The 27,593-nt window shown below is 38.7% G+C and overlaps 1 protein-coding gene across 2 annotated transcripts; it reads left to right on the forward strand.

Moving 5' to 3' along the window:
- CA12 (carbonic anhydrase 12) lies at positions 1–26,752 on the forward strand. Of its 2 annotated transcripts, none has more exons than XM_063346322.1 (10): positions 1–223; positions 3,426–3,446; positions 10,003–10,182; positions 12,706–12,848; positions 13,744–13,839; positions 15,557–15,620; positions 16,084–16,241; positions 17,307–17,433; positions 23,261–23,345; positions 24,353–26,752. In XM_063346322.1, exons 1-10 carry the CDS (start codon positions 133–135, stop codon positions 24,435–24,437), a joined length of 1,050 nt encoding a protein of 349 aa, XP_063202392.1. In that variant the 5' UTR covers positions 1–132; the 3' UTR covers positions 24,438–26,752. The 2 variants fall into 2 exon arrangements, with proteins under 2 accessions (XP_063202392.1, XP_063202393.1); XM_063346323.1 differs by lacking the exon at positions 24,353–26,752 and adding an exon at positions 23,960–24,050.
- The last annotated feature ends 841 nt before the right edge of the window (positions 26,753–27,593 follow it).

Below are 27,593 nucleotides of genomic sequence, written 5' to 3' on the forward strand. Positions count from 1 at the left end.
AGAAGGGCAATAACTCATTAGCAGAAGCTCTGTACATGTGCATTCTGCTATTTGCCACATATCTACAAAAGAGTTTCTTCAGAGCGCAGAGAAACCTGTGAACTGTTGGAATATTATAAGTCTTCCCTTGAGATGTCAGTCAAGAGCTTCAGTACAGTCACAGTCGCTACTGTGCTTATTTTCTTCCTAAAGATACAACTCTCAGTGCAAGCGCCGTTGAATGGTAAAGTCTTTCAGCTTTCTATTTTATTGTCACTTGTAACTTATGGCAGCTAATGTATGAAGAAAACTGGCATCTTTTAATTATTACTATTTCAATAGCATGCTCAAAGTTGTATATTGTTGCAGTCTACAGCTGTTTGTATCCTTAGTATCCTTCAATTTCTCAGAATAAGTATTCTAATATATACAGAAATTTGTCCTCTGATTTAGTTTGTGTTACAGACTTCTTGCATGCTAAGTATGCCTTGCTTTGTGATCTTTTTTGTTTCTCATAGAATGAAGGTGAGACTGGCCCTTCTCAGTTAGTGGAAGCATCACACTTTTCCCTCTGCCCTGTTTATTTTTAAACCAGAGAAAAAGAATGCAATCCCTGTGAAGCACCCCATGTACTAGATAGACCTCACTCTCTTATATTTAAACAGGACCAGTTGTAGGAGGTCAGCACTCCTCACTCTCTTTGTAGGAGTTAATGTTTATCTACTCAAGTTGATTATAATAAATTTTCATCCATTTAAGCTAATTACAATCCACCTGGTGTGATTATAGGATACGAGGGAGAATAATCGTAAAGGGTTGTGTGAGAGGACTTACTCAGCACATATATTCATGGGACACAAATCCTGAAGGCTGAAGCGTAATCCAGAGCAGTCAGCTTCAGACAGAGCTCTGCCAAGACAAGCATTTTACTGGGTTTTTTGCCTGAGCTACATAAGGGATGGAATTCAAACTTTTAAGGTCACCTTCTTATTCTGGGCATATATCCTCCGAAAAATGGCTATATTCTCTAGCAGAATCTCCCACCTGAAGGGCAGAGGCTCCTAGAGCTTGATGTTTCCCAGAATAACAGAATAAAGCTTGGTGCTTTCCAGGTGCTTTCTCTGACAGCACAGAAGGTTTGGAAGTGAAAGGATGTGTGGAAAAGGTATGTCTTACAATACATCCTGAAGGGAATGCTGGAGAATTCCTATCTTAGAATTAGACACCCAGTGCCAAGAAATGGCAAGAGCTACAACATCTGCCTGTCTCTGACATCTTCCCAAGTCGGAGACACAACTGATGTTGATTATCACAACTAAAAGCATTCCCACTTCCCAAGTGACATTGGAAACATATTCATTCCCTGGATATTGATCAGTGCAACACAGATACACTGGCTCTAGGAACCTCCTCTGCTGTACATGGGCATGTAACTGTGCTACTCATCAGCCCTCACCCCAGCAGGACGCGAGGCAGGAGAGTGCTCACAATAAAAAGCTGTTGATAGTTCCCTTCTTAATGTGAATCAGACTCCTATTTTGGGAGGCTGTGTGAGAGTCTGCCTCATCCTCATTTCATTGTCAATCAGAATAAAGGTAATAGCAACCTTGCTCACAGTGAGAGGGGTGGCAGCAAATCACTTTTGCAGCTCTACGTGCTCATTCAGACGAAATCAAGAAGATTCTGCCATTTGGTCATCTATTCATCTCCTGATCTAAGTTAGATGAACCAAGCATTACATATGCCTCAGCCCTACCTGCACTGGCTGCTATTATTGCACTCATCAGTAAAGTCATAATGGTAGTGAATTGCAGATCATCAAAATGCTCACAGGCTAATGAAAATTTCACTTGGCAAAAGACTTTAAGCTTTCATTTATTTTTGTTTCTGTTGGCATAAAGGCCCAAAATACTGAAAATCTTGACTGTTTTAAGGTTGTTCTAGATTATAAAAATACTAGTTTTGACACTTCTTATGAATTTTAATAGGCAGTAAGAGCATGAGGGGAGAGTAGTTATTGTAGTTAAGCCAGTATTTCTTCAAACCCTGCTCAGATGAGGATGTGGCGATTTCTAAAACCTGTTGACAGTTATTGCCTTCAGGCAAGTTTTACCTACAGAAAGTGCTGACCAGAGGACACAAGCACCCCCAAAAAACCTCAGTAAGAAATAATCCCCAGCAGAGAGAAGGGGAGAGGAGAATGAGGTTTCTCATCTTGAAATCTAAGACAGTGCGTGAATTCTTCTACAAAAGGAACCAGGGGACTTCAGCCAGGATGATTACACAGACCTCGTTTTGAAAATTCCAGTAAAAAAGAACAAGACACACTGATCCCAACAAACTGGAAGCAGAGAGCTTAGTGTTCCCAGCACATATCAATACAAAAGGCATAAGTGCAGCTGTTTTGCACATCCTTACAAATTAATCCCAAACATTTCATACAACATTCTTTGGAGAAGAGCTATATCTGTGATCACGCTTTAGAGTGCAAGAAATGTAGCCAAAAATCATGTACTGAGCAGACATGTGCATGTAAGGATAAATATTTGCCTGCACGCACGCACGCACACACAGGCACATGGGGAGCTTGCAAGACTCGTAATTCAGGACTGTTTTCTAAGCAGAAATAAAATTAAATTTGTGGAGAGTAAAGATCTTCATTAGCCTGATATCCAAAACTGTTCAGGTCTGTCAGGACAAGCACCTGTAATTACACAGCTAGCTGAATGACTGTAAGTAGGTTTCGGGACACAAAAAACCATAATTTTAAAAGAACATGCAGTAAGTCAAGAGATTTCCAAAGGCATGCAGAGACACTGTCCCAAGTTCAGTTCCTTAAGCAATGGATGAATATTGATCACTTTAACAATTTAGTACTCACTCAACCCCCCAGGATTCTCTGAGTTACATGGGTTCATGTATCCTACTCCCTTTTTTCAAAGTCCGTCTATTCCTATCTGTTTCAATTGGCAAATCCCAGAGCCGCTGTACAGAAATGACTGTCCATCATTTTCCAGTGCAGCGACTGACAATCCACTGATGTTTTTCAAACTCCTCAACTAGGCATGAGGGGGTTCATTATAACTACACCCTATTTATACATCTTAGTTTCCTAACCAGAAAAAAAGTCAGGGATGTACCTATAAACAGAGTCTGTGGCTATTCCAAAAAAAAACCAAAACCAAAACATGACAAAAGTTTCGCTCCAGGATTTAAGTGACCACAAGAAAGTCAAGCTCTAAGGGCAGGATCACAGGGATAATTATAATTTGGGTGAGAAGGGTTCGTAATCTTTGAAAGTGTCTGTTTTGCTCAACATTTGGGGATAGAAAGACAGATAAAAGTATTGCAAAATTCAGTACATGGGTTTAAGTGGCAATTTGGTTTTTTACAGAGTATGATCAATTCCAAATATTCACAGTAATATTTTCTTTGTCTTTAAACAGGGTCAAAATGGTCTTATATTGGTAAGTACTAACTAATTTGTACATACTAAGTTGTGGCTTTGTTCTGTATTTTAAGGACAACATGCCAAATGTATCCTGGTGACAACCTACTGGGTTCACTATCTTTACCCAGGTTTGCATCTGGCTTATTGTCTTGAAGTGTTATTCATCCATCACGTTTCGTATCTGGCTGAGTAAGAGTCAGTTATTTGGTTCTGAATTGCCTTGCAGAATGACAGGAACTTTAGCAGACTAAGACTGGCCCTACAACTGCAGAGGTTCTCCAAAGCCCTCTGTTTCCTCACCAGTCACAGACCAGCAGCACGTTTCAGCCTAGTTCTGCAAAGGGCATATCTCTCCCTACCCACGTGGGTCTTCATTTTTAAGTAAAGTCAGAGTTCAGCAAGTCACCTGTATCATGTTACTGGAGACTCAGCTCCCTGAAAATCCCAGCACTGACAAGGTAGAATAAATTCTATTCAGGAAAGCAGTGTTATTTTGTACACTAGTCCTTTAAATCAGCTACTAACCAAGAAGGATCTGATGGCTGCTCAGGAAGAATTACCTAGAGATATTTTTTTAATTGATCAAATCCTCTGGCCAGTTTTTTCCTCATTCAGAGTAGTGTTTTATATGCCACGTGCCCACAGAGAGGTAGGCAGTTCTTAAGCCTTTGGTGCGGCTCCAAGACAACACAAAGAACCTCTGAGATTGAATTTACTGCTAATAACTACTCCCTTTGGCTGTGCTCCAGTTTACCTCACTCGCTTCACATAAGCCAAAGGAAAACTGTCAGCTGCATGTCTATAGGTATTAATCTAGCTGCCAGTATGCATACATATACTTCACATTCTCATTAGGAAAAAACCAGCTTGACACAGTTTGAATAACAAAAGCCTGGGTTTCCCACCTTGACAGCAGCCGTCAGATGAACATAACCCTGCGGGGTAGTAAGGAAAGCAAGACTTCTACCATCAAATAGAAGTTTTGCTCACCTTCCCAGGGTAATGCTTGTTTAAATTAGCTACTTCTCCCTTTCTGGGAATTCAGGTACTAGTTTTTATTTCAGAGTATGCTATTCTCAGTGCCCAACTTCATCAGTTCCTGTTAAGCACTTCCATCCTGCAGGCTGATTTCTAACATGTACTGGAGGATAGAGGGAAGGTGCACAAAATAGATTCTTATTTTTTTCCTTCAACCACTGATTTTCAAATATATCTAGAAAAACATATAAAAGCAACTTCAAATAATTAAAGTGGCAACTGAACTTGTACATAATAGTTCTTTTCATATGCCTGGAAAAAAGCAGAGGTAGAACGTTGATCTGCACAGAGAAAAACAGTGATTAGAGAGACTGCAGTCAGCCAGAAAAGAGCCTCTCCATACTCTCCTACTGAACCTGGTTCCTTACGGCAGCCTACACCTTCCACCATTTACCTTTATCCCTGCAGCACTTCGCAATGCCTCCCACTAAAATTAAGTCAACAGGAAGGGAAAGGAAGTCAAGCCATTATAATTACAGTGCAGACTGATGTCAAGATGAGGGTCAAGGTACAAGATTAAGGCTGGAGGACAAACCCGGGTGCTGACTGTCACTGAGAATTCTATTTGATCAGTATGACAATATGTAAAATTGAATGCTGATATAGCATTAGCAGCTCAGGGCATGGTGGCAAAGCAAGATGACACTGAATGTGATCAGGCACTACTTTTCAGCACAAGCTTTACAAAGAAATGACCATTTGCCTTGGTTATAATGGAAACTACTGCATTAGATACAATAAATATGGAAGCTAAACCTCTCCTCTATTTGCTTCTTCCTTAGCCAAACTGCAGCGATGCTATTCGTTCTTCCTAATTTCACTACTTTTGTATAGATCCCAAGAAAAAGTGCCTGGAAGAAACAGCACAGGCCAGTGAGCTAGGGCATGAGCCCTCAGCCCCCTCTGACACAGGCTTACTTTGTGTCTTCTGATGGGATGCTTCACCTTCTGTAAAATGAACAAAGTAGATGAAGTGTATAATGAGAAAAGTGTTCTCAGTTAAAGCACTAAAAAAATTGTTCCGATGCATCATAGCTCAGGACAGCACGTGCATGCAGTTTTTGGCAATGTTGTTGTGTGGATGGAAGGTACAGGACAGAAGTCCTCCACCCCAGAAGAGAGTTGGAGAGCTGGGCTTCAATCCTTTGGATTCTGGCTTCCTGCTTCTGTAATGTAAGAGGGCTGGAAAGAAATCAAAGAACAAGAATCACTCCTCGAGAGGGGACAAGCTACAGTGGAGAAAACTAGCTTTACAGCCAAGTTTAAAGTAATAGTGCCAACAAAATCATTAACGTGTTTCAGCATGTGAGGAAACACAAGAACTGTTGTTAGCAGACATCAGGCTAATTGAACTTGCAAACTCTTTAGTTTTACTGTTGCCAAATACTGTACTTCGATTCAGTGAGGTGCTGAGAACCTGTGCTAAGACCCCTCTGCTTCCCCTTAGGAAATGCCAGCTTTAGTGAACACACTAGAACATGCCCAAAATTTCTCATACAGCACTTGAATGGAGTAGCAGAGACAGCTACAGCCCTTGGCAATTCCTGTCTCACAGTCTTCCCTCTGGACACAATTGTGGAAGATTGGATACGTGTACACAGAACAGTATAACTAAGCTCCACCTGTGCTCTGAGCGAAATGGAAACCGTGTGGTCATGTTACTGTGGCAGGGAGCCTGCAGTCTCAGTCTTCACTACTAACTCAGCCCTGGGCTAACGGCAGCCGTACAGCTTCCAGCTGGCTGAAAACAGGGCAGAGTGCTCTGCCTGGCTGCAAAAATACCACAGACATTCCCTGTGTTACTGGCCTAATGCATCCTACTACATTAGTTTACTTCAGATCAAGAGAACCTGGATACCCTGTGAGAAGCTCGAGCAACATGAATATTAATTCACCATCAGAGCAAAAGTCTGTTGGTAACACTGGTGTCTCATAGGCCTGTTTTCTTCTTTTTTTAAGTCAGCCAATGTACACATCCTGGGAGCAGACACCACTGCTGTTCCTAAAGGAACATCCGTCCTGCATCACCCAGAAACACTAGGGCTGCGGGGCTGGCTGAAGGCTTAGGCGTGGAAAGCTAAAAGCTGTCACTGGAGATGATACAATGGATGCATGCAGCCACGGTGCTGAGGGTATTTTGCTCAGCTCATTGTGCAGCTGGGCAGCAAGACTATCCAAAGAATTATTAGTACTTTATTTACAGACATCTGTTATAAAATAGCCATGAGGGCACAGCCAGGCTCAGGTTTATTTACAGCATGGTAGGGCAACACAGTCCTGGAAATTCAAGTAAAAGAAGGCAGCCCCCAAGCTGGATTTGAGCAACCCGAGTTTCCACTCCCTACAGCAGGGAATGTTCATGGCTGCACTGGGAGCAGTGGTAGCAGGAGAGGTCTCACTTCCACCCATATCAACAGCTCCATACCTTAATTTGCTCACTCCAACAGCTGAATATTAGTGTTGGGTGGGTAGGACAGGCCCATGGCACAATTATTGCTCTGCTGGCACAGTCCTGACAGAATCTTCATAGCAGCAAATGTCATCTGAGATGCCTGGGTCTTTCCCTTTGTCACAGATGTTGTCACAAAAGAAGGAAATTAACAACTAGGATATTTTTGCAATACTTGTTTTGCTAATACCTTTTGGGACTTGTAGTGTAGGCCAATCTTAATACATCTACATGCTATTCTTTATTCAGCAATGATCGGACAGAACCTTTGTAAACACAATGTGATCTCTGCTGAATTTATCTGAATGTGCTGGCACAGAAAAAGGAAAATCTGGTTCACAATCAATCATTCATTTTCAACAGAGCTAGCTGAGAAATGCCTTCCAGCTGTGCAGTTTATCTACCATGGAAATCTTAATTTCACATATGCAAACCCAAGCTGCAGTGAGCTCAGGTCTTTGAGACAGAAGTTTTGAGGCACTGAAATTAGGAAGACTACGTGGCAGAATTTCCAGAAAACCTGGTTTTGTATCAATAAAGGATTTTTGTTTGGTTTGGTTGTTTTTTTTTAATTGAGCAGGAGTGAAAAACAAGCAAAAACTGCTGTAGCTTAGGGGCCTGTGAGTGGAGTTGCAGATTTATATGAAGGAAAGGATAATCTTTAGTAAAGATCAAGGCAAATAAAGAATACAATAACTACAATATTTTATAGAAAAGACAAAAGTTTCCACTCTGAACTGCTGACATAGGTGTGGAAGTTCCCATACTCTGTTGCCAACTCTTAAGGGCCTTCAATTCATCCCAACAGAGTACTGAAAAAGTGAGTGGTACTTCATGATATGGTTTCCACTGGCTGGACTAGACTTCTATTTTATACATCAATTAAAAATTGCCTATTTAATTATCAAGTTTCCAAACCTATCACATGTAATATATTAAAGTCTTTTTGCAAACTCACTATCTTATCAGTACACAGAAACCCCAAACTGTTTAAAATTACTGAATTCTCTTTACAATAAAGGCTTCTCACCATTTTTTTTACACTGCTGTAGTCTTAGCTCCCTGGAAAGTGTTAAATTTCAGTGTTGCCTTGCACATCAAGTTTTGTCCTCAAGAAACTATCATTTCCCGGTATATCCTGATACATATTTTCCTGTGAAATATTACTGAGTGTGTATATCCCAGAGAGTTTATGCTCTTCTGGATGGATCTGTTACTTGCTAAAAAATATGTGGAGGATAGTACAACAGTCTTCTATTATGTCAGCATAACATTTATTAGCTTTTAACAAGAATTTCAATAACTTTAAGATGAAGACCTAAGAGGAGAGCAATTAATGTGATTGGCAGTGGAGTCAAAGATGTAAGTTACAGCAACATCAAGGCCTATCTATACTGAAAAGCACTGATTGAGTCTGAGTATCCACACTGCAAACAATGTCATGTCCTAACCTACGTCTCAAATAATCTTCAAGAGCTTTAACAAGGAAGTAAGTCTGTCTTTGAGCACCAGAACTGAGCTTGCCAATTCTGTCGCATGCAGTATGTTTAAGTCAGATTCACCTCTACTATCCATATCCTTGGAAACTGTCTTTCCCATAAAAAAACGAGCCCCTAATAATATTCTCCTGACTGTTAATTTTCCTTCAGAAAAGATCTGAACTTGCTTTGCCACTGATGACCCAATCTAACATTAGATTCTGGCATTCACAATTCATGGAAGATGTTAACATACTGGAGAGACTTCAAAGAAGCCCCAAGGAATATTATAGGTTTGGAAAAGAAGCCTTCTAACCAAAGACTCAAGGAACTCAATCTATTTAGCTTAAGAGAAGTGAGAAACTATGTCCTCTGTGTTATAAGTACTTCAATGGGGAACAAAAGTATGCTAACAGGAGGCTCTTCCATTTCTAAGCAAAGGATTAAAAGCCATTACTATCCAAACGAAGTCAAAGCTAGACAAACTCACAGTGTTTGATAATTACTTGGCAAGCTGCCAAGGAACGTAATTATCCGTTGGGCACTAATGAAGTATCTTTTACCTGCAATGCTTAAAGGAAGAGTAGACCTTTTTTCCTTTCTGAAAGATAAGGCCTCCTTGAAGTAGAAATTAATCCAGGGAGGCCCCATAGCCTGTGTTATACGGATCAGACTGGGTCATCCTAAAAGACCTTCCTGCCTTAGAAGAATCACGATGAATCTTCAAAGTCAAGGAGAAACACAAGTTGCAAGTACTGCTTTTGGTATTTAAATCCAAGTGGTCTCAGCTTACAGCTTGTGAACAGCTGCTAGCTATTAATGTGTAATTAAATCAAAGACACAATTAAAAATCTCTTGATATTATCTATTCTTTGTAGATCCTGCCTAAGGTAAAAGGCTGGGATGAAGAAAAGTTTCACCAGAGTTTGAGCAAGTTATTGCAGGTCAAATTATCATAACACCTTCCATTTTTGCAAGTTAGCTTTTCACTGTGGGTTATGCAATACTGCTAGATATAGCCAGACAGTTTGTACAATAAGGAAAAGTTTATAAGGGTCTAGCTTTCCATGTACTGAAAAGTATGGAAACTTTCCTCTGCCAACATGAAGTCACTTCTTTCAGCAATTCTCTTCAGAAGGCTGAATAGCTGCGTTACTGTGCATATGCCTGTTACTTCTATAGGGAAAAGTAATTCATGCCAGTAAATAATCCACACGCTGTCACAGATCCAAACTCTACTTGTCACGCTTGTGGGCTCTGCAGAGAGACAATACCATGACGAGAGGGTGAGAGGCACTGAGGTGGGCTGTGGCGCTGCTGCCTGCAAGCCTCACCTGGTGAGCTGCCAGACCTGCAGTTCCCCAAGAGTGTAACAGCAGTTGAGATTGTCAAAAAATCGAGGGGCAGCAAAGTGAGATTTTTGTTGGCATTTGTCCCTTTTCTTTCTAACGGCACACTGGAAAGATGAAATTAAGTTAAAAAAAAAATCTTAAAAATTCAGAAAAGGTTCCTTTTCCAAATTTTGGGTGAAGGTTGAAACAGGGGAGTTTTTATATTAATTGCATATTTAAGGCTTAACAAATGTATCTCTCTTTTAATTTACACAGGTCCCAATGGAGAGAAGGCCTGGCCAAAGAAATACCCATTTTGTGGAGGAGTATTCCAATCGCCAATAGATTTCCACAAAGATATTCTCCAGTATGATTCTAATCTCTTGCCTTTAGAATTCATAGGCTATAATGTGCCCTCCACTGACCAGTTTACATTGACCAATAATGGTCATTCAGGTAAGGGAGCTCAAGGACAGCAAGGTATTGTGAAGGAAAGAGTTGCTGGAGCTCATGATTTTTTTATTTAATGGGTAAACTACTTTGATTATCAGATGAAGCTTTCACATCAGCATACCTACATCTAGAGAACAGGCTTGGGAAACTTGGGAATGTACTAAGTACAAATGGATTCACAGTAAGCCAAATTGACTGTGGTTTTTAAGTAAACTCTAGGCATGTCAAAATTAATTCCTGCGCTTTTCTTATTAGTTTGGTTGGAGTGCTCCGAAACAGAAACAGACTTTGTGATTCTGTTAAAAGAGATAAACTGATAAAATATGGGTCTTTGACATGCCAGACTAATCAAAGCAGCTCAGCTGAATTACATGAGGGAGGGGGAAAAAAAAAAAAAAAGGCTAGGAGCACCATTCTGTTCTTATGGTTTGAGATAGAAACCTCTTTACTGTAAGGTAAGAAAGGCAGATAAAAAGGCAGAAAAATAATTAGAAATAGTATACAAACATGCCCTCCACTATAGAACCAAATCAAAGTGTCACTACAGTAGGTAAAAGCAGAGAAGCCGCAGTCTCATAAAGGTCTAACTATATTGACACAATATACAATACCAGTAAGCTAATCCCACCATTTTTTATTCCTTCCTGAAACATTTGAAGACATAGAAATAAGCACACTTATAAGGCCCTCCTTCTTTGTATCCTCCTGTATTGCATAAGCATCAAAAGAACCTGTGTCATAAAATGGCCTCTGCTTCTGCTCTTCTCTGGCATGCTTGGTTAAAAGATGCCCATCATGCATACATCTTTTTTTCCTCACTCTTTCAGTGGGGTAAAACTGCTCTGTAGAACATCATAGTCCCATTCTTCAGTAAGGGCCAGCCTCTTAGGGCATGGTTCCTGGTTTTCCTCTTCATCAATTTCTCCATCAAGGTTGCTTTAGACTAGGAATGGCTGTAACGCCCTTTCCTTGTGAACCTTCTTTTCCTAAGAGCCCTTCTTGGTCCTGAGTGAAAGATTGTACTGTCACAGTTGAATGTATTAGGCTGATGTAAGTGACAGGCAACAGGCAGAGAAGGAAACATTGTCATTGTGGACTTCAACAGTGCCAGAGAGCAGGTGGAGACAAAAGAACAACACTGAGAGGCTGTCCCTCAATAACAATCATACAGGTAAAAGCAAATTCCTTGTAGACTCTACGTGACTAACATTGCCAGATCTTGCCCCTAAAACAAGAAGTTCAACTACTTTCTAATGAAAGCCAAGATAAAATGTATAGGTCCCTTGGTAAAAACAGGAATTCACTTCTAAGGTCAGAGCCCTCCTAGAAAGCAAGGGACATGTGACCCACTCTAGAAACCTCACTCAGATACAAACCTTAATTGCTCTGAGTAACAAAAAATTAGCCTCTGTTAGAGTGATCATTATACCATCTGCTGCTATCTTCTCTTATGACTAGAGAGGAAATCAGTAGGATGGTTAGTATTACAGTATAAGTCATTCCAACATATAATTAATGTGCTTCACCGGCCATAATTAATGTGCTTCACCGGCCAGCTGATCCAGACACAATTACCTACTTCAGCTAGACTGAAAACAGTAGAGCTCAAAAAAAAGCTTTTCTAGCACTAGCTTAAAAATACATAGGTTTGTAGCTATTATTTCATTAAGGTTTTGAGCTTTGTTTCCCCTGTTTCATGTCTGGGACACTCCAGAAATAAATTGTATTCACACTGGAAAATAATAAAGATAAATTTCAAAGAAATTGATCTATTCTTTACATAAACCGTTGCTTTATGAAGTACCAAACTTCTCAAGTGAACAACTCAGATTCTGCTGTGTTGAGAATTACTACTGTAATTTCTACACAAAAAAAATAACCCAGCCCATCTTCCACGCTGGAGAGCATTAGCGAGCAGAAGGGAGGGTAATGCATACTAAGGTCTCCCTCCGGCACGTCAAGAGAGGAAATGCTAGTTCTTAAGGCCTGTGATTATCATGCTGCCTGACATCAATGCTCTGGGTTTCGGGGGGAGTGAGAAGTTTATTTGGTTTTGCCGTATGCTCCTAAAAGAAGATTAAGAGGCAGAGAAGTTCAACATGAGTTTAAAAATACCATGAAGAATATTAATTTATTAAGCCAGCTTCAACCATTATAAGAGGATGGAAAGAAGGCAAGTGAAACAAAGTTTTGCTTCGACACGTCAATAACTCTCTTCAATAAGACTGAGATAATTTTGCATTCTTCATGGAGAAAAAAGATTTCCATTAGCAACAATTCTCACATTCAATTCCTTTAGATTAAGAAAATAGAAAAAGGGTACATTCTAAATTCTCCTGAATTGCTTACAAAGGGTTAAAGACAACTAAAGTGTTTATCTCCTACCACAGACTAAGATGGATTTGAGTTAAGAATCTGCTTTGCTCATGCTCGATATGTAATATACTTAGACACAGTGTTCTTATTTGCCCTGTGCTTGAGAGCTGTGGTATCATTTGCTCCTATCTGGTTTTGGTCTGCTTACAGTGAAAATGTATCTGTCGCCTACTATGTACATCAGAAACCTCCCGTTTGAATACACGGCATCTCAACTTCACCTACACTGGGGAAACAGAAATAAGTCAGAAGGCTCAGAGCACACAGTCAGTGGGAAGCATTTTGCAGCAGAGGTAAGACAAGCTCAGACCAGGGACAGAAACAAAGAAGGCTGGGCAGGTCCCACTGTTTCAAAGTGGGATCTTTATCTTGGGTATATGACCATAAAAGGCTGCAAGGTTTTAATCCAAGTATTTATGATCTGAGTATATCCTAAAAAAAAATGCATCGTGCACCCCAGAAAGGATGGACTCTGATGTACTGTCATGAATATGCCACAAGTCAGGGAGTTAGAATTTAGGTTCTAAACTCAGGGCTGGCACTGGGTCACTTCAGTAATTTCAAGCAAATTGATAGATATTTGACACCTGGGTTCTCCTCTGTAAACCAGGTATATCTTTTAGCTGCATGGCATCGCTTCTCTGTCCACCCTTGCTCACCTCCTTCTATCCAGTGAAGAACCATTTGCTATCTTTTCTAATCCTAAATTATGGATTTGGGAATAGATTTTGAAAAGCAGTACCAATTGGATATTTACCCCAAAATGTTTAAAAGATAAATCAGTCGGAATAATTTGCTTGCATAGCAGCACTTTAGGAATCTATTTCTTCTCTAGTTACATTTAACACCAATTTTGCATTCTAAAGATCAGAGAGCCCCAAGAGTGCTAAGGTGTTACTTTTTCATAAAAATTTATGAGTACTACAGTCAAGATGCCTTGAAGCTGAAGTGATCGATCCTCTTTCCCCCCTTTATGTAGAGAAGGGGGTAACTCAGCTACAGCAGGGCTGGGAGTGGGAGTTCCAAGGACCTTTCGCTTTTCTCTAAAAAGATCTTACCACTACACCCAGAAAGGATCCCATTTTATTGTCATAGCCTGAGGTGGCTGCACTGGTCTTTTTTAGCTGTGAAGCAGAAATGTCAGCATGCCCCAGACGTTACCATAACATAGTATCTCCTTCTTTGTAGCTGCATATTGTACATTATAACTCTGAGAAATATCCAGATATAACAGCAGCAATGGACAAAGCAGATGGACTGGCGGTTTTGGCTATTCTTCTTGAGGTAGGATGCTGGACCTTTTTTTTTTGTTTAGAATACGCTTTCAATCACTAAGTCATCAGAGACATTTAACGTACAAAATTACCTAGATTATTTAAAGATGGTGTGGCTGAATAAAGGTTCTTCCTTATCTCTTACACAAAAAAGGGCCAGATTCCAGCAGCACATACACAAACAGGAACAAATTTTAAGAAAAGAGGAATTCTGAATATATCCTTACTTTTTTCAGTAAATTAACATCCGCTATGTTAAATCCATTTTTGCATTCATTTTCAAACTAAGTATTAGTAGAGTTTATCAAACAATAGACAACAGTGAATTTCAAGCTCACTTACTCAAAGCTGCCAGTTGTATCATGAAGCAGTTTAAACACAGCAGAGAGGCACAGGCAGACACAACCCTGGCTTTGGCCACTATATGTAATTAGGATTTGACCACAGGCTTCAGGTTGCAAACTTCCCAGATTCTTTGAATCACAGATTACAGTAAACAAGTAAATTCAGTGCCTTTTTAAGATGACAGAAGGACAGCTTTCCAATTTTCCCTCTAAAGCCCCACATACAAGCAATTAAAGATAATGATGATCTGAAAGAAAAATTTTTAGAAGCTTGTACATGTGTAATTCTCCTTTTTCTCAAGGATTAAAACTCCTCAATAAAAATACCTATAAAGATAACTTTTAAATGTGAGGATTTTCTGCAGGATAAAAAACCCCTGAAAACACAGTTTTTCACATTTCCATCACAAAAGTGAAAATGTTCTAGTTAGCAGACAAAGGTTTAATTCTCATTCATATTATCCAAGCTCACTTCCTAGTAGCTCTAAGACTTTGACAATAATTTTGTGTTAAATTTCAGTTCATTTGGAAGTTGCAGCTGTTGAAAATGGACAGAGTATTTTATAGTATGTTAAGTAATAATACTGGGATTCTGGTTACTTTCATGCAATGGTGTTTAAAAATCAAATAAGGGAACAATGAAGATCAGGTCTTTGAAAAACTTTCAGACAGATGGTGGCTATTACAGCTGAGCTAAGGACACCAGTTTACTATGTCTGGTTGTCAAAGGAGTTGCTAAGCACCAACTCTAAAGAATTCATAAAAAAGTCATTGATTATTACACTGAAAGGCTGCTGGTAGCAGTTGAAAAATGTGGTCTTGTTTGATAGTTGAGTTATAGCCCTTGCCAGATAGTTGAGTTATAGCCCTTGCCAGCAGCCCTGCGGTACCCAATAGTGTCATTCTTTATCTTCCTGTACTGTAAGGAGCAGCAGACTAAAAAATGTTTGTGGGTGGAAAAATGTGGCTTTGAGTAGAAACAAGTAGATGATCTGAGAAGCCTGTCAGTTGGGAACTTATGCCTGCAATGTTCTTGGAAGGAATGGTTTCTCTTCATTTGCACAGCATGCTGAACAGGCAAGGGCAATAGGGCCTTTCAAGAGCACACAAGAGGTCTACACTGCAGCTGTTAAGACAGCATTATGACAAAGCAGCTCTAATAGCTCTGGGGCAAGTAAGAATATTATTGGGGTTCTGAGGATAGCATTAATATTTTGCATAAAAAGAGTACTTACACCATTCTAGTATATGAATATCTGGACAGTGGAGACACTTGCCTTATGACAGAGGCCATCAGATACTGCTGTCTGCTGTGCACAGAAGCAAAGACTCATATTCAGACTGCGGTGATTTGCACAGCTGTTAATAATCTGCTCATTACAGATTGGACCCTTCAACCCGTCCTATGAAAAAATCTTCAAGCACTTCCGGAATGTGAAATACAAGGGTGAGTGTCTGTAAGCCTGCAACTGGATTGAGAATGGTTAAGAGTATCAAATGTCACCCTGAGAGGGATTGAACCAGCTGAAGAAACAGTCCAGAAAACCCAGGCAAATCTGTCACAAGCTGCAAAAGACTTAAAAACGCAGTGCCTTTATGTGAAGAGTGTATGGCTAGCATGCACCAAATGTTTCTGACAGAGCCTTATTTCTTGCATAAGATGTTTTTTGGTTAACAGGGCCACAGTTTATCTTACAGAATTCTGATTTAGCAGCTAAGACAAGATTTGTACATAGGAAACCTAAAAAGCTGTATCCCTTCTTAAACTAAGATCATGTCTGTTAAAATTTATTTTTCTTTTCCTAGTGATATGACTAAAAGCATCCTACTTAATGAAAAGCAAATTCATATCACTGGTACACTACCTGTGTAGTAATGACGCAGCATTTAACACGAATCCCCTATTTTAGATCAGACGGTCCAAGTCCCTGGTTTCAATGTTCGAGCACTGCTTCCTGACAGACTGGATGAGTATTACCGCTATGAAGGATCACTGACAACTCCTCCTTGCTACCCTAGTGTTCTCTGGACAGTTTTCCGACACCCCGTTAAAATTTCACAAGAGCAGGCAAGTTTAAATACGGCACGTGTTTTCCTGCTTTGTGTCTGCTAAAGAACAGTAAACACATATTCTCATTTCCTGGATTTCTTTTATGTTCCTGTACGATTGAAAGATGACCATTGCTAAAATCCTTTAAGTGGGAAGAATAGCAAAGAACTGACATAAATCAATACCCTATTCGGTTTGTGGTTAGCACATTTTCAGTTGATCAGAATAAATAAAGGACAGACAACTGCATAGCAATTGGTATAGTATCATCTTAAAAACTCACAGTCAGGTGAGATTAATTTCTGTTTTCACTATGTACTTACTCCCTGCTTTGAGTCTTTCCATGAGTCACTTCATGGTCATTTTTGTTCAGGATTCATGTCTGAACCCTATTAACTAAGTTTTTTAGTGCCACTTTGATCCTATGATAGGTTGGGTAGATTTTAAGTTTCCATAAAGCATGTGATGTGTTATTTGTCAGTCTTGAATCCCCTGGCTTTTCTCTAACTTAATGGTTTTTATGCTCATCTAATTAACTTTTTTTGTTCTTAAGTGGCCACTTACATAGACTATAAACTCTCAATCACTATCTTCTGATTCACCTAATTATAAACACAGGAGAAAAATGTTATTATCAAAATCTCTGATCAAATTACTGCATGCTCCTTGTTATGAAAGTCCATTCTTAACTTCGTCCTCTCTGCCAGATCATGTCTTTACGAAAGTAGAGAGTTCTTTCATAAAATAGCTTTTAGTACTGCTTAGGAGTTAGACTGTGCTAGGGAGAACATGCTGCAAAGGGCCACCATCTTTTCTCCCATCCAGTTTTCCTGGTAGATAGTTACTAAGCAGGATTAATTTTATCAGGATGTAAACAAAATACAGGTATGGGTTTGGCGATGTCACACTGTTTACATATTATGCTGTGTTTGGCTCACAGCAATGTAATACTTAAGTATTACGTAATTACTTAACTCTTCCCTTTGACTGTCCCTTTGATTTCAAAGACACACACTCAGTGATCATACGTTGGCATTGCTTTTTCTGTATTCTGGGAGCTGAACTGGGTGGTTCCCTTTATAGTTACTGGCACTGGAAACAGCCATGTACTGCACAGAGAGTGACGACCCAGAACCGCTGGAAATGGTCGACAACTTCCGAAATGTTCAGGAATTCCATGAAAGACTGGTTTTTACCTCCTTCCGTGAAGGTAAGCTGTATGAATGCTTCTATGCAAAGAAACAGTGTTTTGCGTAAACTTGAAAGTCCTGTTGCACTGTACCACTACAAAAATATAGAAGTCTCACTTTCCCACAGATCACTTTGTTCTGTTTTCTCCTCTTACTGCATTGTTGCATGGGCAACTGTATGAGAATAAGGTATTCAAAGAGTATATAAGAAGGCTTTTTTCCACAATGAGTATCAGGCAAGCCCTGCAACCCTTCTGATCAAGGGCAAGGAGATAAAAGAAGGTAGACATGTTTGGCCTTGTCATGCTTAGCAGAAATATTTGCTGTCACTCCAAACACTAAGCATTTTTCTACAGCTGAGCTGTATCAGTCAGCATAAGCGCTTGAGCTGGCCAGTGACTTTTGCTGGTTCTCAGCAATATCAGGACTGGCTTTATGCAGATCACATATTTAAACGGAATCACAACTTTGCCTTTTAGGGAGACGGTTTTGGGGAAATTACATAGAATCAGAAGAGGTCCTTGAGGAACTCAAACTTGACAAATAAAAATAATTCATAACACTGGATTGTATGATCCAGTGTTACAAATGAAAAAATGTGCCATCTTATGAGGAAGAACTGATTTGAAAGCTTAATTATGCAATCTTACACAACAACAATGCATAGGTTTTGGGAGAGGAGGGAGGTTGCACAAAATCTGCATATGTGGTGAGAAGCTTAGCTGTGCCCCACAGTAGGGCATTTGAGTATATTGTTTATGCAAAATGTATTGTTCCAATTTCTGTGTTGTCTTGCAAATAAATACTTTTAAGCAGTTGTGAAGCTGGCACATGCACTGAAGGCAGATGAATCTAGGCAAGTCACTATACTGTTTGAAATTGAGAGTAAAAGATTTTTGAAAGAAAAAGCAACTTCACAAACAACTTCACAAAAAAGACTGGCCAAGCAGTAAACTTTTAAAATAATAAAACATGTTAGCACATGATTTCAACTTTGCCTGCTAGTTTCTTCACTGGATAGATGAAAGAATGGAAAACACAGGAGTTGTCTATATTGGGAAATTTCACACAATAGCCACTGCGGGGAACAGTTCTCCCTGCAGGCATACTGCAGTAGCTGTTCTTGCCATTTCCCTCTGTAGACAGTCGCTTTCATAGCATATCTTTTCTAAAGCTATAAAGAAGAAAAGTGAAAATCAGAGATCATCCAAAACAAATCCCAGACAAAACATTCCTCTGAAATCAGAGATGATTTAGATTTGTCATCAAAAGTTGGCTGGTCTCTTTGTCAGATTAGCTGCATCAAAACTCCTAACCAGAGCAGTGTGGAGCATTGGCAGCATTTGGCCCTTATTTGAAGCAAATCTCCATCTTTGAGATAAAACCCAGAGACAATTTCAGAAGTTATTCTGTGGCTGGGGAGCATTTCGTTACTCATGGAAAAATTTTAAAATCTTTCTAAAGCTTCCCATAAGAAGAACATAATTCTACCACAAAGTTTCTTTTGAGTGCCTTCTCTGGAATTATTGCACATAACTTAGTAATTATTTAAATAAGTATGTCGATGCTATTGTCCTTGCTACTTAAGCACATTTCTTTCATTGAGTTCTAATGACTTAGACCTTCATTTCCCTGTATTTTTACTGGAGTAAAAAATTTTTAACAGTTCTGAGCTGACTGACTATATGGCTTGAACCACATGCCATGACTTCCTATTCTCCAGCTCTGCATTAAATCTCTACATTTCATAATCTCCAGAGCTCCAATGACAAATGTTACATCTCTTCTAATTTTGAGGTGCATAGAAAAAGCATAATATACAATTTTGTTTAATGTACGATTAAGGAGATGAAGACGTTACATCCAATGAGTAAAGTCATCACTATATGACTTTGTACTTTTTACTGAGCATCTTGAAAGGTGCTCAGGTTCTCAAGGGCCCTCACGTCTGTTAACAGCTTCCAGTTTGTAAATAAAGACCTAGAAAATTGACTTTCCTCAAAATAACTGAGTAGTTTTCATCTCCAATCCTCATTCTGGAAGCTTGGAATGCAGTCATCCCAGATACCTCAAAAAAAAAGTTCCCAAGCCCCTTGAGCCTACAGTGCAAAGGACTGTAAGCATTCACACTAGTCTTTTCCAGTAAACAGCTGGAGCATTTTTCTGGTTTCATTGTCATTTCTCCATTTGCCTCCTCGCTTATTTGCTGCAAATGTATCTTACCATTTTTCCCATTACTAGCAGCATATAGCTAAATATTTAAGTATAAACAAACTACTGAACACCATTGGCTACCAACATTTTACATCAGTCTGCATCAGCCCATGTGTTAACAAAAACCAGGATTTTTCCCCTTCTCAAACATCACAAATATCTTTCTGCTATGCATGATGAAGAGTCTCTGCAATCCCTGCTCATGTGTAGTTCTCTGCAGTAAGCAATAACCTTAATCTTACTGCTTCAGAGCAAAGAATAACTAACAGAACAACCCCCCTATCAATTTATCAGTTAAGAAAACTGATCTGTTTGTATTATGTTGGTAACAAGTGGAAATCTTTTTTCTTGACTGTAATATGAGCCTGCATTAGACAAAAGTTATTTCTGTGACTATATACAACTCACATACAGGGCATACACAAATCACACTTGGGATTTCACTGGTTCTGTTCCTTGATTTCTCATTGTATACTATATAAAGCTATAATCATAATATTCTATTCTATCTTCATGACTCTTATCAACTCCCTATGCCACCGTTTGCAGAGTATAATGGTTGTAGAACAATGCCTCAATTTAATCTCATTTTAAAATGAGAATTACACTAGTTCTCTTGTTGCTAGATTCTAACCAAAATATGTAAGAAAATTACAAGTTTACTAAATCATCAACAATCCTTAATGGCCCCATGATGAATATACAAACTGGTATTAGTTGCACAAATGATATTTTTGAGTAAACTAAAAGATGGCTAAATAGTGAAAAAGGGAAAGAACTAGAGTATGTCAGTCCTTTCTCTGCTTTTGTGGATCAGCCAACTAGAAATATCCCCGTCCTCCATGGCATTCTTATGACCATAAAGAGGGTTAAAACTTTCTTCCCAAACTTCCAATCTTGAACACCGGGTACCAACTAGAGAACTAGTTGAATTACTATTTTAGTAATCCCCTTCAAATCTCTGCTCAAGTCAGATTAAACAGCAGAATCAGGATTTGCAATACGGCTGCCAAGTTTCTGAGACTGTAAGGATTCCTCTGCAGGGTCTTTCTTAAAGCAATCTACTATAGCAATGCCACTGCAGAAACACTTCCTGAAGTAATAGAAGTTCTGGAGTGAGCAGCTACCTTATGTTTAAGACCGGTTCACCGTGGAATCCTAGAGATCCAACTTTTACTTTTTCTACCCTCTCAATTTGTCAGGATTCGATACCTGGTGGAATTGGCAAGGGTATGTTGCTGATTGCAAACCGCATCTATGCTTTTCTGAGTCAGACTGGTCAGTCAGAAATGAGAAACGCAGTTTTCCATCTGTTTCTTAAGCTGACCTTTCAGCACCTGACTACCTTCTCTCTGTAAATCACACTCAATACTCTAAAAGGTAGAGAATTACAATCCATGATCCCAGTAACTGAAAACCAGATACTATGCTTTTCATCCAGGAATCTCTAAACATTTCACAGAAATATTGTAAGCATTATTGTTTCCATCTATGGGGGAAAATTTGACCCAGATGTGACTTTCTCAAAATTGTTGCTGTGAAACAGTGCCAAACCCAAGAATAACATTTGGCTCTCCCTCTGCTAAGCCACATTATTTGGCTCCCATGCAGAGGTGACACCAACTATAAAAGCATTTTCAATGTATCTTTAAAGTTGGCATGATTTACCAGAGTTGAATTGTATGGGTTATTGCCCATACTGCTGTTCTCACCCAAGAACTGGTCACTATGGCTACAAAAGGCATTGCTCAGTGCTACTTTAACAGAAACCCCATTCAGTCTAAGTACATTTACTTACAAAAGCTCATTGACTCCATCAGTGAACCATAGAAAATTGTGCTACCCATTTCAAAAAAGGTATTAATCAATCACCCCTGTAATCTCACATTCCACCTACTGTGGTCACAAAGGCTCCCTCACAGGTGCAGCCCCTCACCTCAAGGAAAAAAAAAAAGAAAAAAAAAAAAGAAAAGGTTCCTGTCAAAGCACAATTAAAGTGCACCTGGTTGCTGGCTGCAAGTGCCCAGCCTGATGCAGCCAGCTGTACCACACGTAGGAACAGGGCACACTTATTAAGAAGGGAAGGAAAAGCCATACACAGAATCATGGCTTAGGCCAGGCAACCACAGAAATTTGTGAAAGAAATCCTGTTGTGCACACCCTAGGCCCCTACTAAAGCAGGTTTTCAGATTAACTTTTCTGCCTTTTCAATGACAAGACTGAGGGCTGCCACCTTCACCTGAGCACAGACGCCACAAGATGGGGCCGTTGAGCTGTGTTTTGTATCAAAAATACAAACTGTTCCGTCATCCGCATTTTGATGCCAATAATTGAAATGTAAATTCATGCTCACTATTAACAGATCCTACATTTCAAAATGTTTCTAATCTTAAAGATTATTCAGCAAAACTCAAACATGTTTATAATGTATTTTGCCTGTTATCAATCTATTTCAATAAAATCAGCTTCACATACATGCAGCTGAAATTTATTGCAATGTTCAAACCTTCCACTGCCCACAAGTTAAATGGGAACCGGTGCCTAGTTTTTATTATTAGGACCATGCTGAAATACTATCTAACTAAATTTTGCAAGAAGGTCTTTTCATCAAAACAGAAACATCCCATGCCCTTCCTCTTCAAACTACAATCTCTTTTTCTACAATTCTCTATTTGGTGTTATATTTTGTTGTCCATTTTACACACCTTTACTATAACAAAACTCCCCTTTTAAAGTACAGCTTTTCTTCAACTCCATAGATTGCAAGTTTCTTCTATTCAGTTGGACTTAAAATTAATAAAGCATCTAATGGGTTAAATGGAATAAGGTTAAACTCCACCTTTTACATTTCTGTTTTCTCAACAGCTGATTTAATAAGAGAAAATATCGAGATGGAATACATGAAACCTGTCAGCTTCACTCTGAAAGGGTTCTGATCTGGCTTAGAGAGTCATTTGATAAAATATAAAAAAACAATGTGCAAATGAATTATGAAAATGCAGTTAAGAGTGCTCACCTTTGGGATCTTTGGGAAGGCCAAAATAAATAAAAATACTTTCATTGCCAAAAATGCATACGAAGGTCATTATCAAAGATGGCATTAAAATGATAATGCTTAACATCTCAATGCAAACATGACATCACTTCATACTAATATTCTGAATTCATTCTTACCTTCTTGGATGCCTTTATGCAATGTTCTCAACAACAAAGCACATCACTCTTCAGCTGTCCACATTCAACAGTGTTCTGCCTTGAAAAAAAAAAAGGCATCAAATTTTAACATCCTTAGTTGCCTGGCTTTAGTTCTTCAATTTTGCTTATGCTCTCATACATTATAGCATTGAAATCCAAAGAGTTTCTGATCTGCTGTGCCTGTGCCTGCATGTTGGCTTTGTGACTTCAGCAGGTGCCTGAATTCACATCATTCTGAACTGTTGATACAGTTGTGGGATTAGGACCTTCCAGTATACATCTACACAAAGTCATCCATTCCATAACTGCAAAGTGGTATGAGGAGGCTGCAGGGAAGTTGCAGATGTAGAATGCAAATATTATGACAAATTAGAGACTAACCTTCTCCTCTCAAGTAATTTTAATTCACTGATTTGTATGCTTTCCCTCTTTTCCTAGGTTTTCTTGTTTCTGTTGTAATAGCCTGCGTTCTGGGAGTTCTCATCATTCTTGCAGTAGCCTTCTGGCTACTAAAGAGGAAAAGGTAAGATGTCCGACTGTCACATCACAGAAAAAGAAATCAAACCACATTTTTCTTCTCACACAAAGAACTTGTATGTCTGAAACCTTGTACATTTTTTATAGTGGTAATGTTTGATCCTCTGTAAGATATGATCTCTTCCTACAAGCTTTGATTTGTTTTTATCACTGTAGATGTTATTTCTCCTGTACCATATACTCTAACGTAACTCTATTTTATTGTCAGCAAAATATGATATATGGCTAAAAGGTCTCTACTATCTGTGGCCTTGTGCCACAGTGGCCACCATTCTGCCATGTGGGAATGGTTGTTTTTTTGCAAAAAGCAACTATATAAGATTGTTTTTCCACAAAATAATGATTACTGGAACAGTGCTCAGGTAAACACTGAAAAGATAGAAGGACAGGAAATAGGGAATTGTACATGAGTACTGGGGAGAACACAAAAACACTTTCCACTGTAGGTACTGACTGCTCCCACAAGCAGCTAGGAAATGCAACTCCCTTTCCAGACTAAGCAGGACAAGCAGGCTGGGCTGGTAACAGACTTACCCAGTTTTTCTGTTTCTCCTCTCTGCTGCTCCAAATTGCTTTTTGAATCCTTTCATTTTTTCCTAGAATTGCAAGTAAAACAAGAGAGGAACGGAGTTTTAGAAAAAACCTCTCCCAAAGGTCACATCATTTAAGAAGAAATCTGTACTGACAAGAGATCATTTAAGAAGAAATCTGTACTGACAAGAGATCATTTAGCCAGACTGTTTGCCACCAAAGCCAAATTCTGGAAAAAAGACTAAGATAACAAACTTTCCTACAGCCTGAGCCCTTTGCAATCAGCATTGACTCTGCCACCCAGAATGTGTTCTGAAATACTTGAAACAATAAGCTACTGTGACATTTGCACTGGTACCGAGAAAAATAATCTCATGAATGCATAATGAACCATTTTAAGAAACCAATGGTGCTTTTCCTTCATTGGAATTACAATTATTTAATACATTTGTTTTATTTTAGCTGCAAAAAGGGAGGCAAAGACAACAGAGGAGTCATCTACAAGCCAGGCACGTACAAGGAGGATGAAGACATCTCCAAACTTTGATACCCTGCTCTGTCACAAAAGCCTCTTTTCATTCATTGCACTGATTTATTCTGCATTGGTGGAACACATCTCTTGTTCTTGGCTAATGATAAGCCTCAAGAGCGTTTTAAAAACATACCAGCCAAAAGTTTTCTGTAGCCCTTGTTCCCTTGTTTTCCAGGGAGATATGATCAGTGAATACTCCTGAGCTAAATTCCTCACCACGTTCTTATCATGTTTGCTGCTTACTGAGTCTGGGTCTTTTAATTGATTTTACAGTTAATCCTAAACTCCAATTTTATGGTTTGTTTAGCACAGATTTTCCCACAGGTATTCAAATCTGAAGACACTCATCAGGCTACAAGCACTCTTCCCTGCTAAATCAAGGTATTTGGTTTAACACCACGAATATAAACAAGGTAAAGAGCAAGGTGTATTTGAGATCAGAATTTGAACTAGATTGTCCAGTGGATAGTTTTTAAAATCACAGCAAATGATGCTAATAGATTCAGCAGTGGCTTTGTAACAGAAATATTAGAGGAAAAGACAAGTGTAAATGCAATGAGAGCCATGTGGATTATTAATAGGGTTCAGGCCCAGGAACTCAGTGCTGAAAAAATACTACTGCTAGAGGAACAGCTCACTTTCCAGTTATTACACAGACTCACAAATCTGTTATGGAGGTCAGCCTCTGTCTCTCATTGGAATGAGAGAAGCATCTTGTCTTATTATCCTGCTCTTACTTATAGTGTGTGTATGAATGTTGTAGAGATAATGCAGTTTCTTCAGCTTTTAAGTAGACTTGCTATTTATTCATGAAATCTTGATTGATTTTACAGTATATATTACAACTGCAGTTATACAGTAGATGATTTCGCTGATTTAGTTCTCTGAATTTAGCTGTTCAATTATTAGAAAATAACTAAAATTATTTTTTCAAATCCATAAACTAGATACTTTTGAGTATTATTATGCATTTTTGAAAGTGAGCAGCATAAACCTAACTGTTTCCACTGAAGACAATGTGAAATGTCATCGACTTTAGAAGAACAGTGTTTAGGCAGCCTAGCCCCAGATGTATACAGAACTGCTCTTGAATCTGACATCTTAAGTGAGGGTCTGAAATGCTTCTACTTCAGTATACAGGCAGGAAGTGACTGAGCACAGGTCTATACCTAAAATAATTCCAATCTGAACTTTACACTTAGATTTGTTTTACATTCAGTAGCACCACCACCACATTTGTGATTTTAAATAAATAAATTCTTACTGTATGTGTTTTCCCCTTTAAAGATGGCAGATGCATATTTATATTTTAGATTCTTCCCTTTCCACTCCTAAGAATGTTGTCTGATATGAAAAGCAAGCTTTTGAGTGAAAGGAGAAATAATCTTATTAATACTTACTGTACATGAAATTTAGGAGCGTAATCTTGCAATTAAGTACATTGCATTTGCCAGAATTTTTCTCTCGCATAAAGCAGCACATAAAGATCATCTTGTCAAAATGCTTTAAATTACTTAAAAAGCAGCATTTGTGTGCTATGGGGAACATTACTTACTCTTTGAATACAGGTGTTTAAAGACAAGAACTGATAATAGATTTTTATGATGTTTCTTTTGTTTCTTTTATTTCTTCTAGAAGAATAACATTTTAATTAGTATTTTAATCTTCAGCTGAGCTGATCAGAAACATCAATCAATCAGTCATTCTCTTTTGCACACAACATCCTTGGCATCTGTAAAAAGAAACAGAAAAACCTCAGTCAAGTACTATACACTTACTGTGAGGAAAAGTCTTGCATTACCAGCAAAGAAAACATATTAGACATTAGGCAAAAAATGTCTCCTCCAGAACTATTTCTTAAGCAAAAGAACAAACTGAAGAGGAATTCACACAAATCATATTCCTGCTGCTCCCACTTGTAACACCCTCTAATTGCATGGAGTCCTCCTGCCTTTGAAAACACAAGCACATGGCAATTTTTGTTTTTCCTTAACGTTGTATTATTAGTTTGCACTGCCAGTGGTCCCTAAGCTGAAAGAATCTAAACCTATATGTTTTCTGGGCTCTTTAGCCACTATCTTTTAATAAATCTATTGAAGTATCACATTTTTTTAATACTTTCCAGGACATTTCTTTTGTCATTCTTACATGCACATTTCAGATGCCTGGAAAAATCAAGCATAATCAGAAAGACAGATGTTGTCAACACGCTACCATATTAAATTAAATCAAGTTACGAACATCACCATTCACTCCTTTTTAAATGGAATGACCTATTTTTGAGGCTCCAATAGCAGAAATGAAGCCGAAATAACTCTAGCCAGAAAAGAAGTGAAAGATGCCACAAGGGGTGTAGAGCTCTCCTTCTATTTCCTCATGACATAAGGAAACCTATTCCTTTGTGTTACAATGCACCTACAGCGTCGCTATATAATCTCAAGTCCAAACTCAAGAGTATTCACTTCCTGTAAGCAAATACAAACATCCTCAGAGAGGTGCTTTACTGACTGCCTTACTTCCTGGTTTGGTCAAGAATTTCTCCTGTCAGGAAGAGATTATCAAAATAGCAGCTATCAGGTTTTCTTTTCTTCTTCAGAAAGGAGAACTTACCTCAGGGCATCCTATCATCGTTTATATAACAAAGTTTGAAATCAACTTGGTACAACATTGTCCAAACTGGTTGACCAGTCACAAGACTATTCTGCTAAAAGGTGTGTACAGTGGGATCACAATAAGTAACTTATTTTTACATCTTACACAACTAAATGTATTTCAAAATTTGCTCAGGAAGCGTTGAGTCACAAAAAGTTCTGCATGTATCTTATCTGATGTACAAAAACAACCCCCAAAGGATTACTTTTAATATATACACCTAAAAGCAACAACAGCCCAATTTGCCCAACAAAAGCAAATTTTAAATTCTGAAAAAGTGTATTAAATATAGGAGCTTAAAAAAAAAGGCTTCTTGACTTCAGCTACAACAGTGGAAGAAAATGGAGTTGGTTTGCTATTGCCAGGCTTACTATGTCCAAGTAAAATATTACTTTCATTAATTCTGTAGCAATATCAATACATTAATTCTCATCTAAGTTTAAGACATAGTCCTCAGCTTTAAATCTGTTACCCATAGTCAAACCTATAAATTTAATATTGAATCATTTGCCTGACTAT

Source organism: Chroicocephalus ridibundus, chromosome 9 (genome assembly GCF_963924245.1).
Source record: "Chroicocephalus ridibundus chromosome 9, bChrRid1.1, whole genome shotgun sequence".
Taxonomy (NCBI): Eukaryota; Metazoa; Chordata; class Aves; order Charadriiformes; family Laridae; genus Chroicocephalus; species Chroicocephalus ridibundus.

Bases quoted from the DNA above. Each gene is read 5' to 3' on its own strand.
- CA12 (XM_063346322.1), top strand. From the start codon at position 133: ATGTCAGTCAAGAGCTTCAGTACAGTCACAGTCGCTACTGTGCTTATT. The intron at 3,447-10,002 runs GTAAGTACTAAC...TAATTTACACAG, and splicing joins GTCAAAATGGTCTTATATTG to GTCCCAATGGAGAGAAGGCC. The intron at 15,621-16,083 runs GTGAGTGTCTGT...CCCCTATTTTAG, and splicing joins CCGGAATGTGAAATACAAGG to ATCAGACGGTCCAAGTCCCT.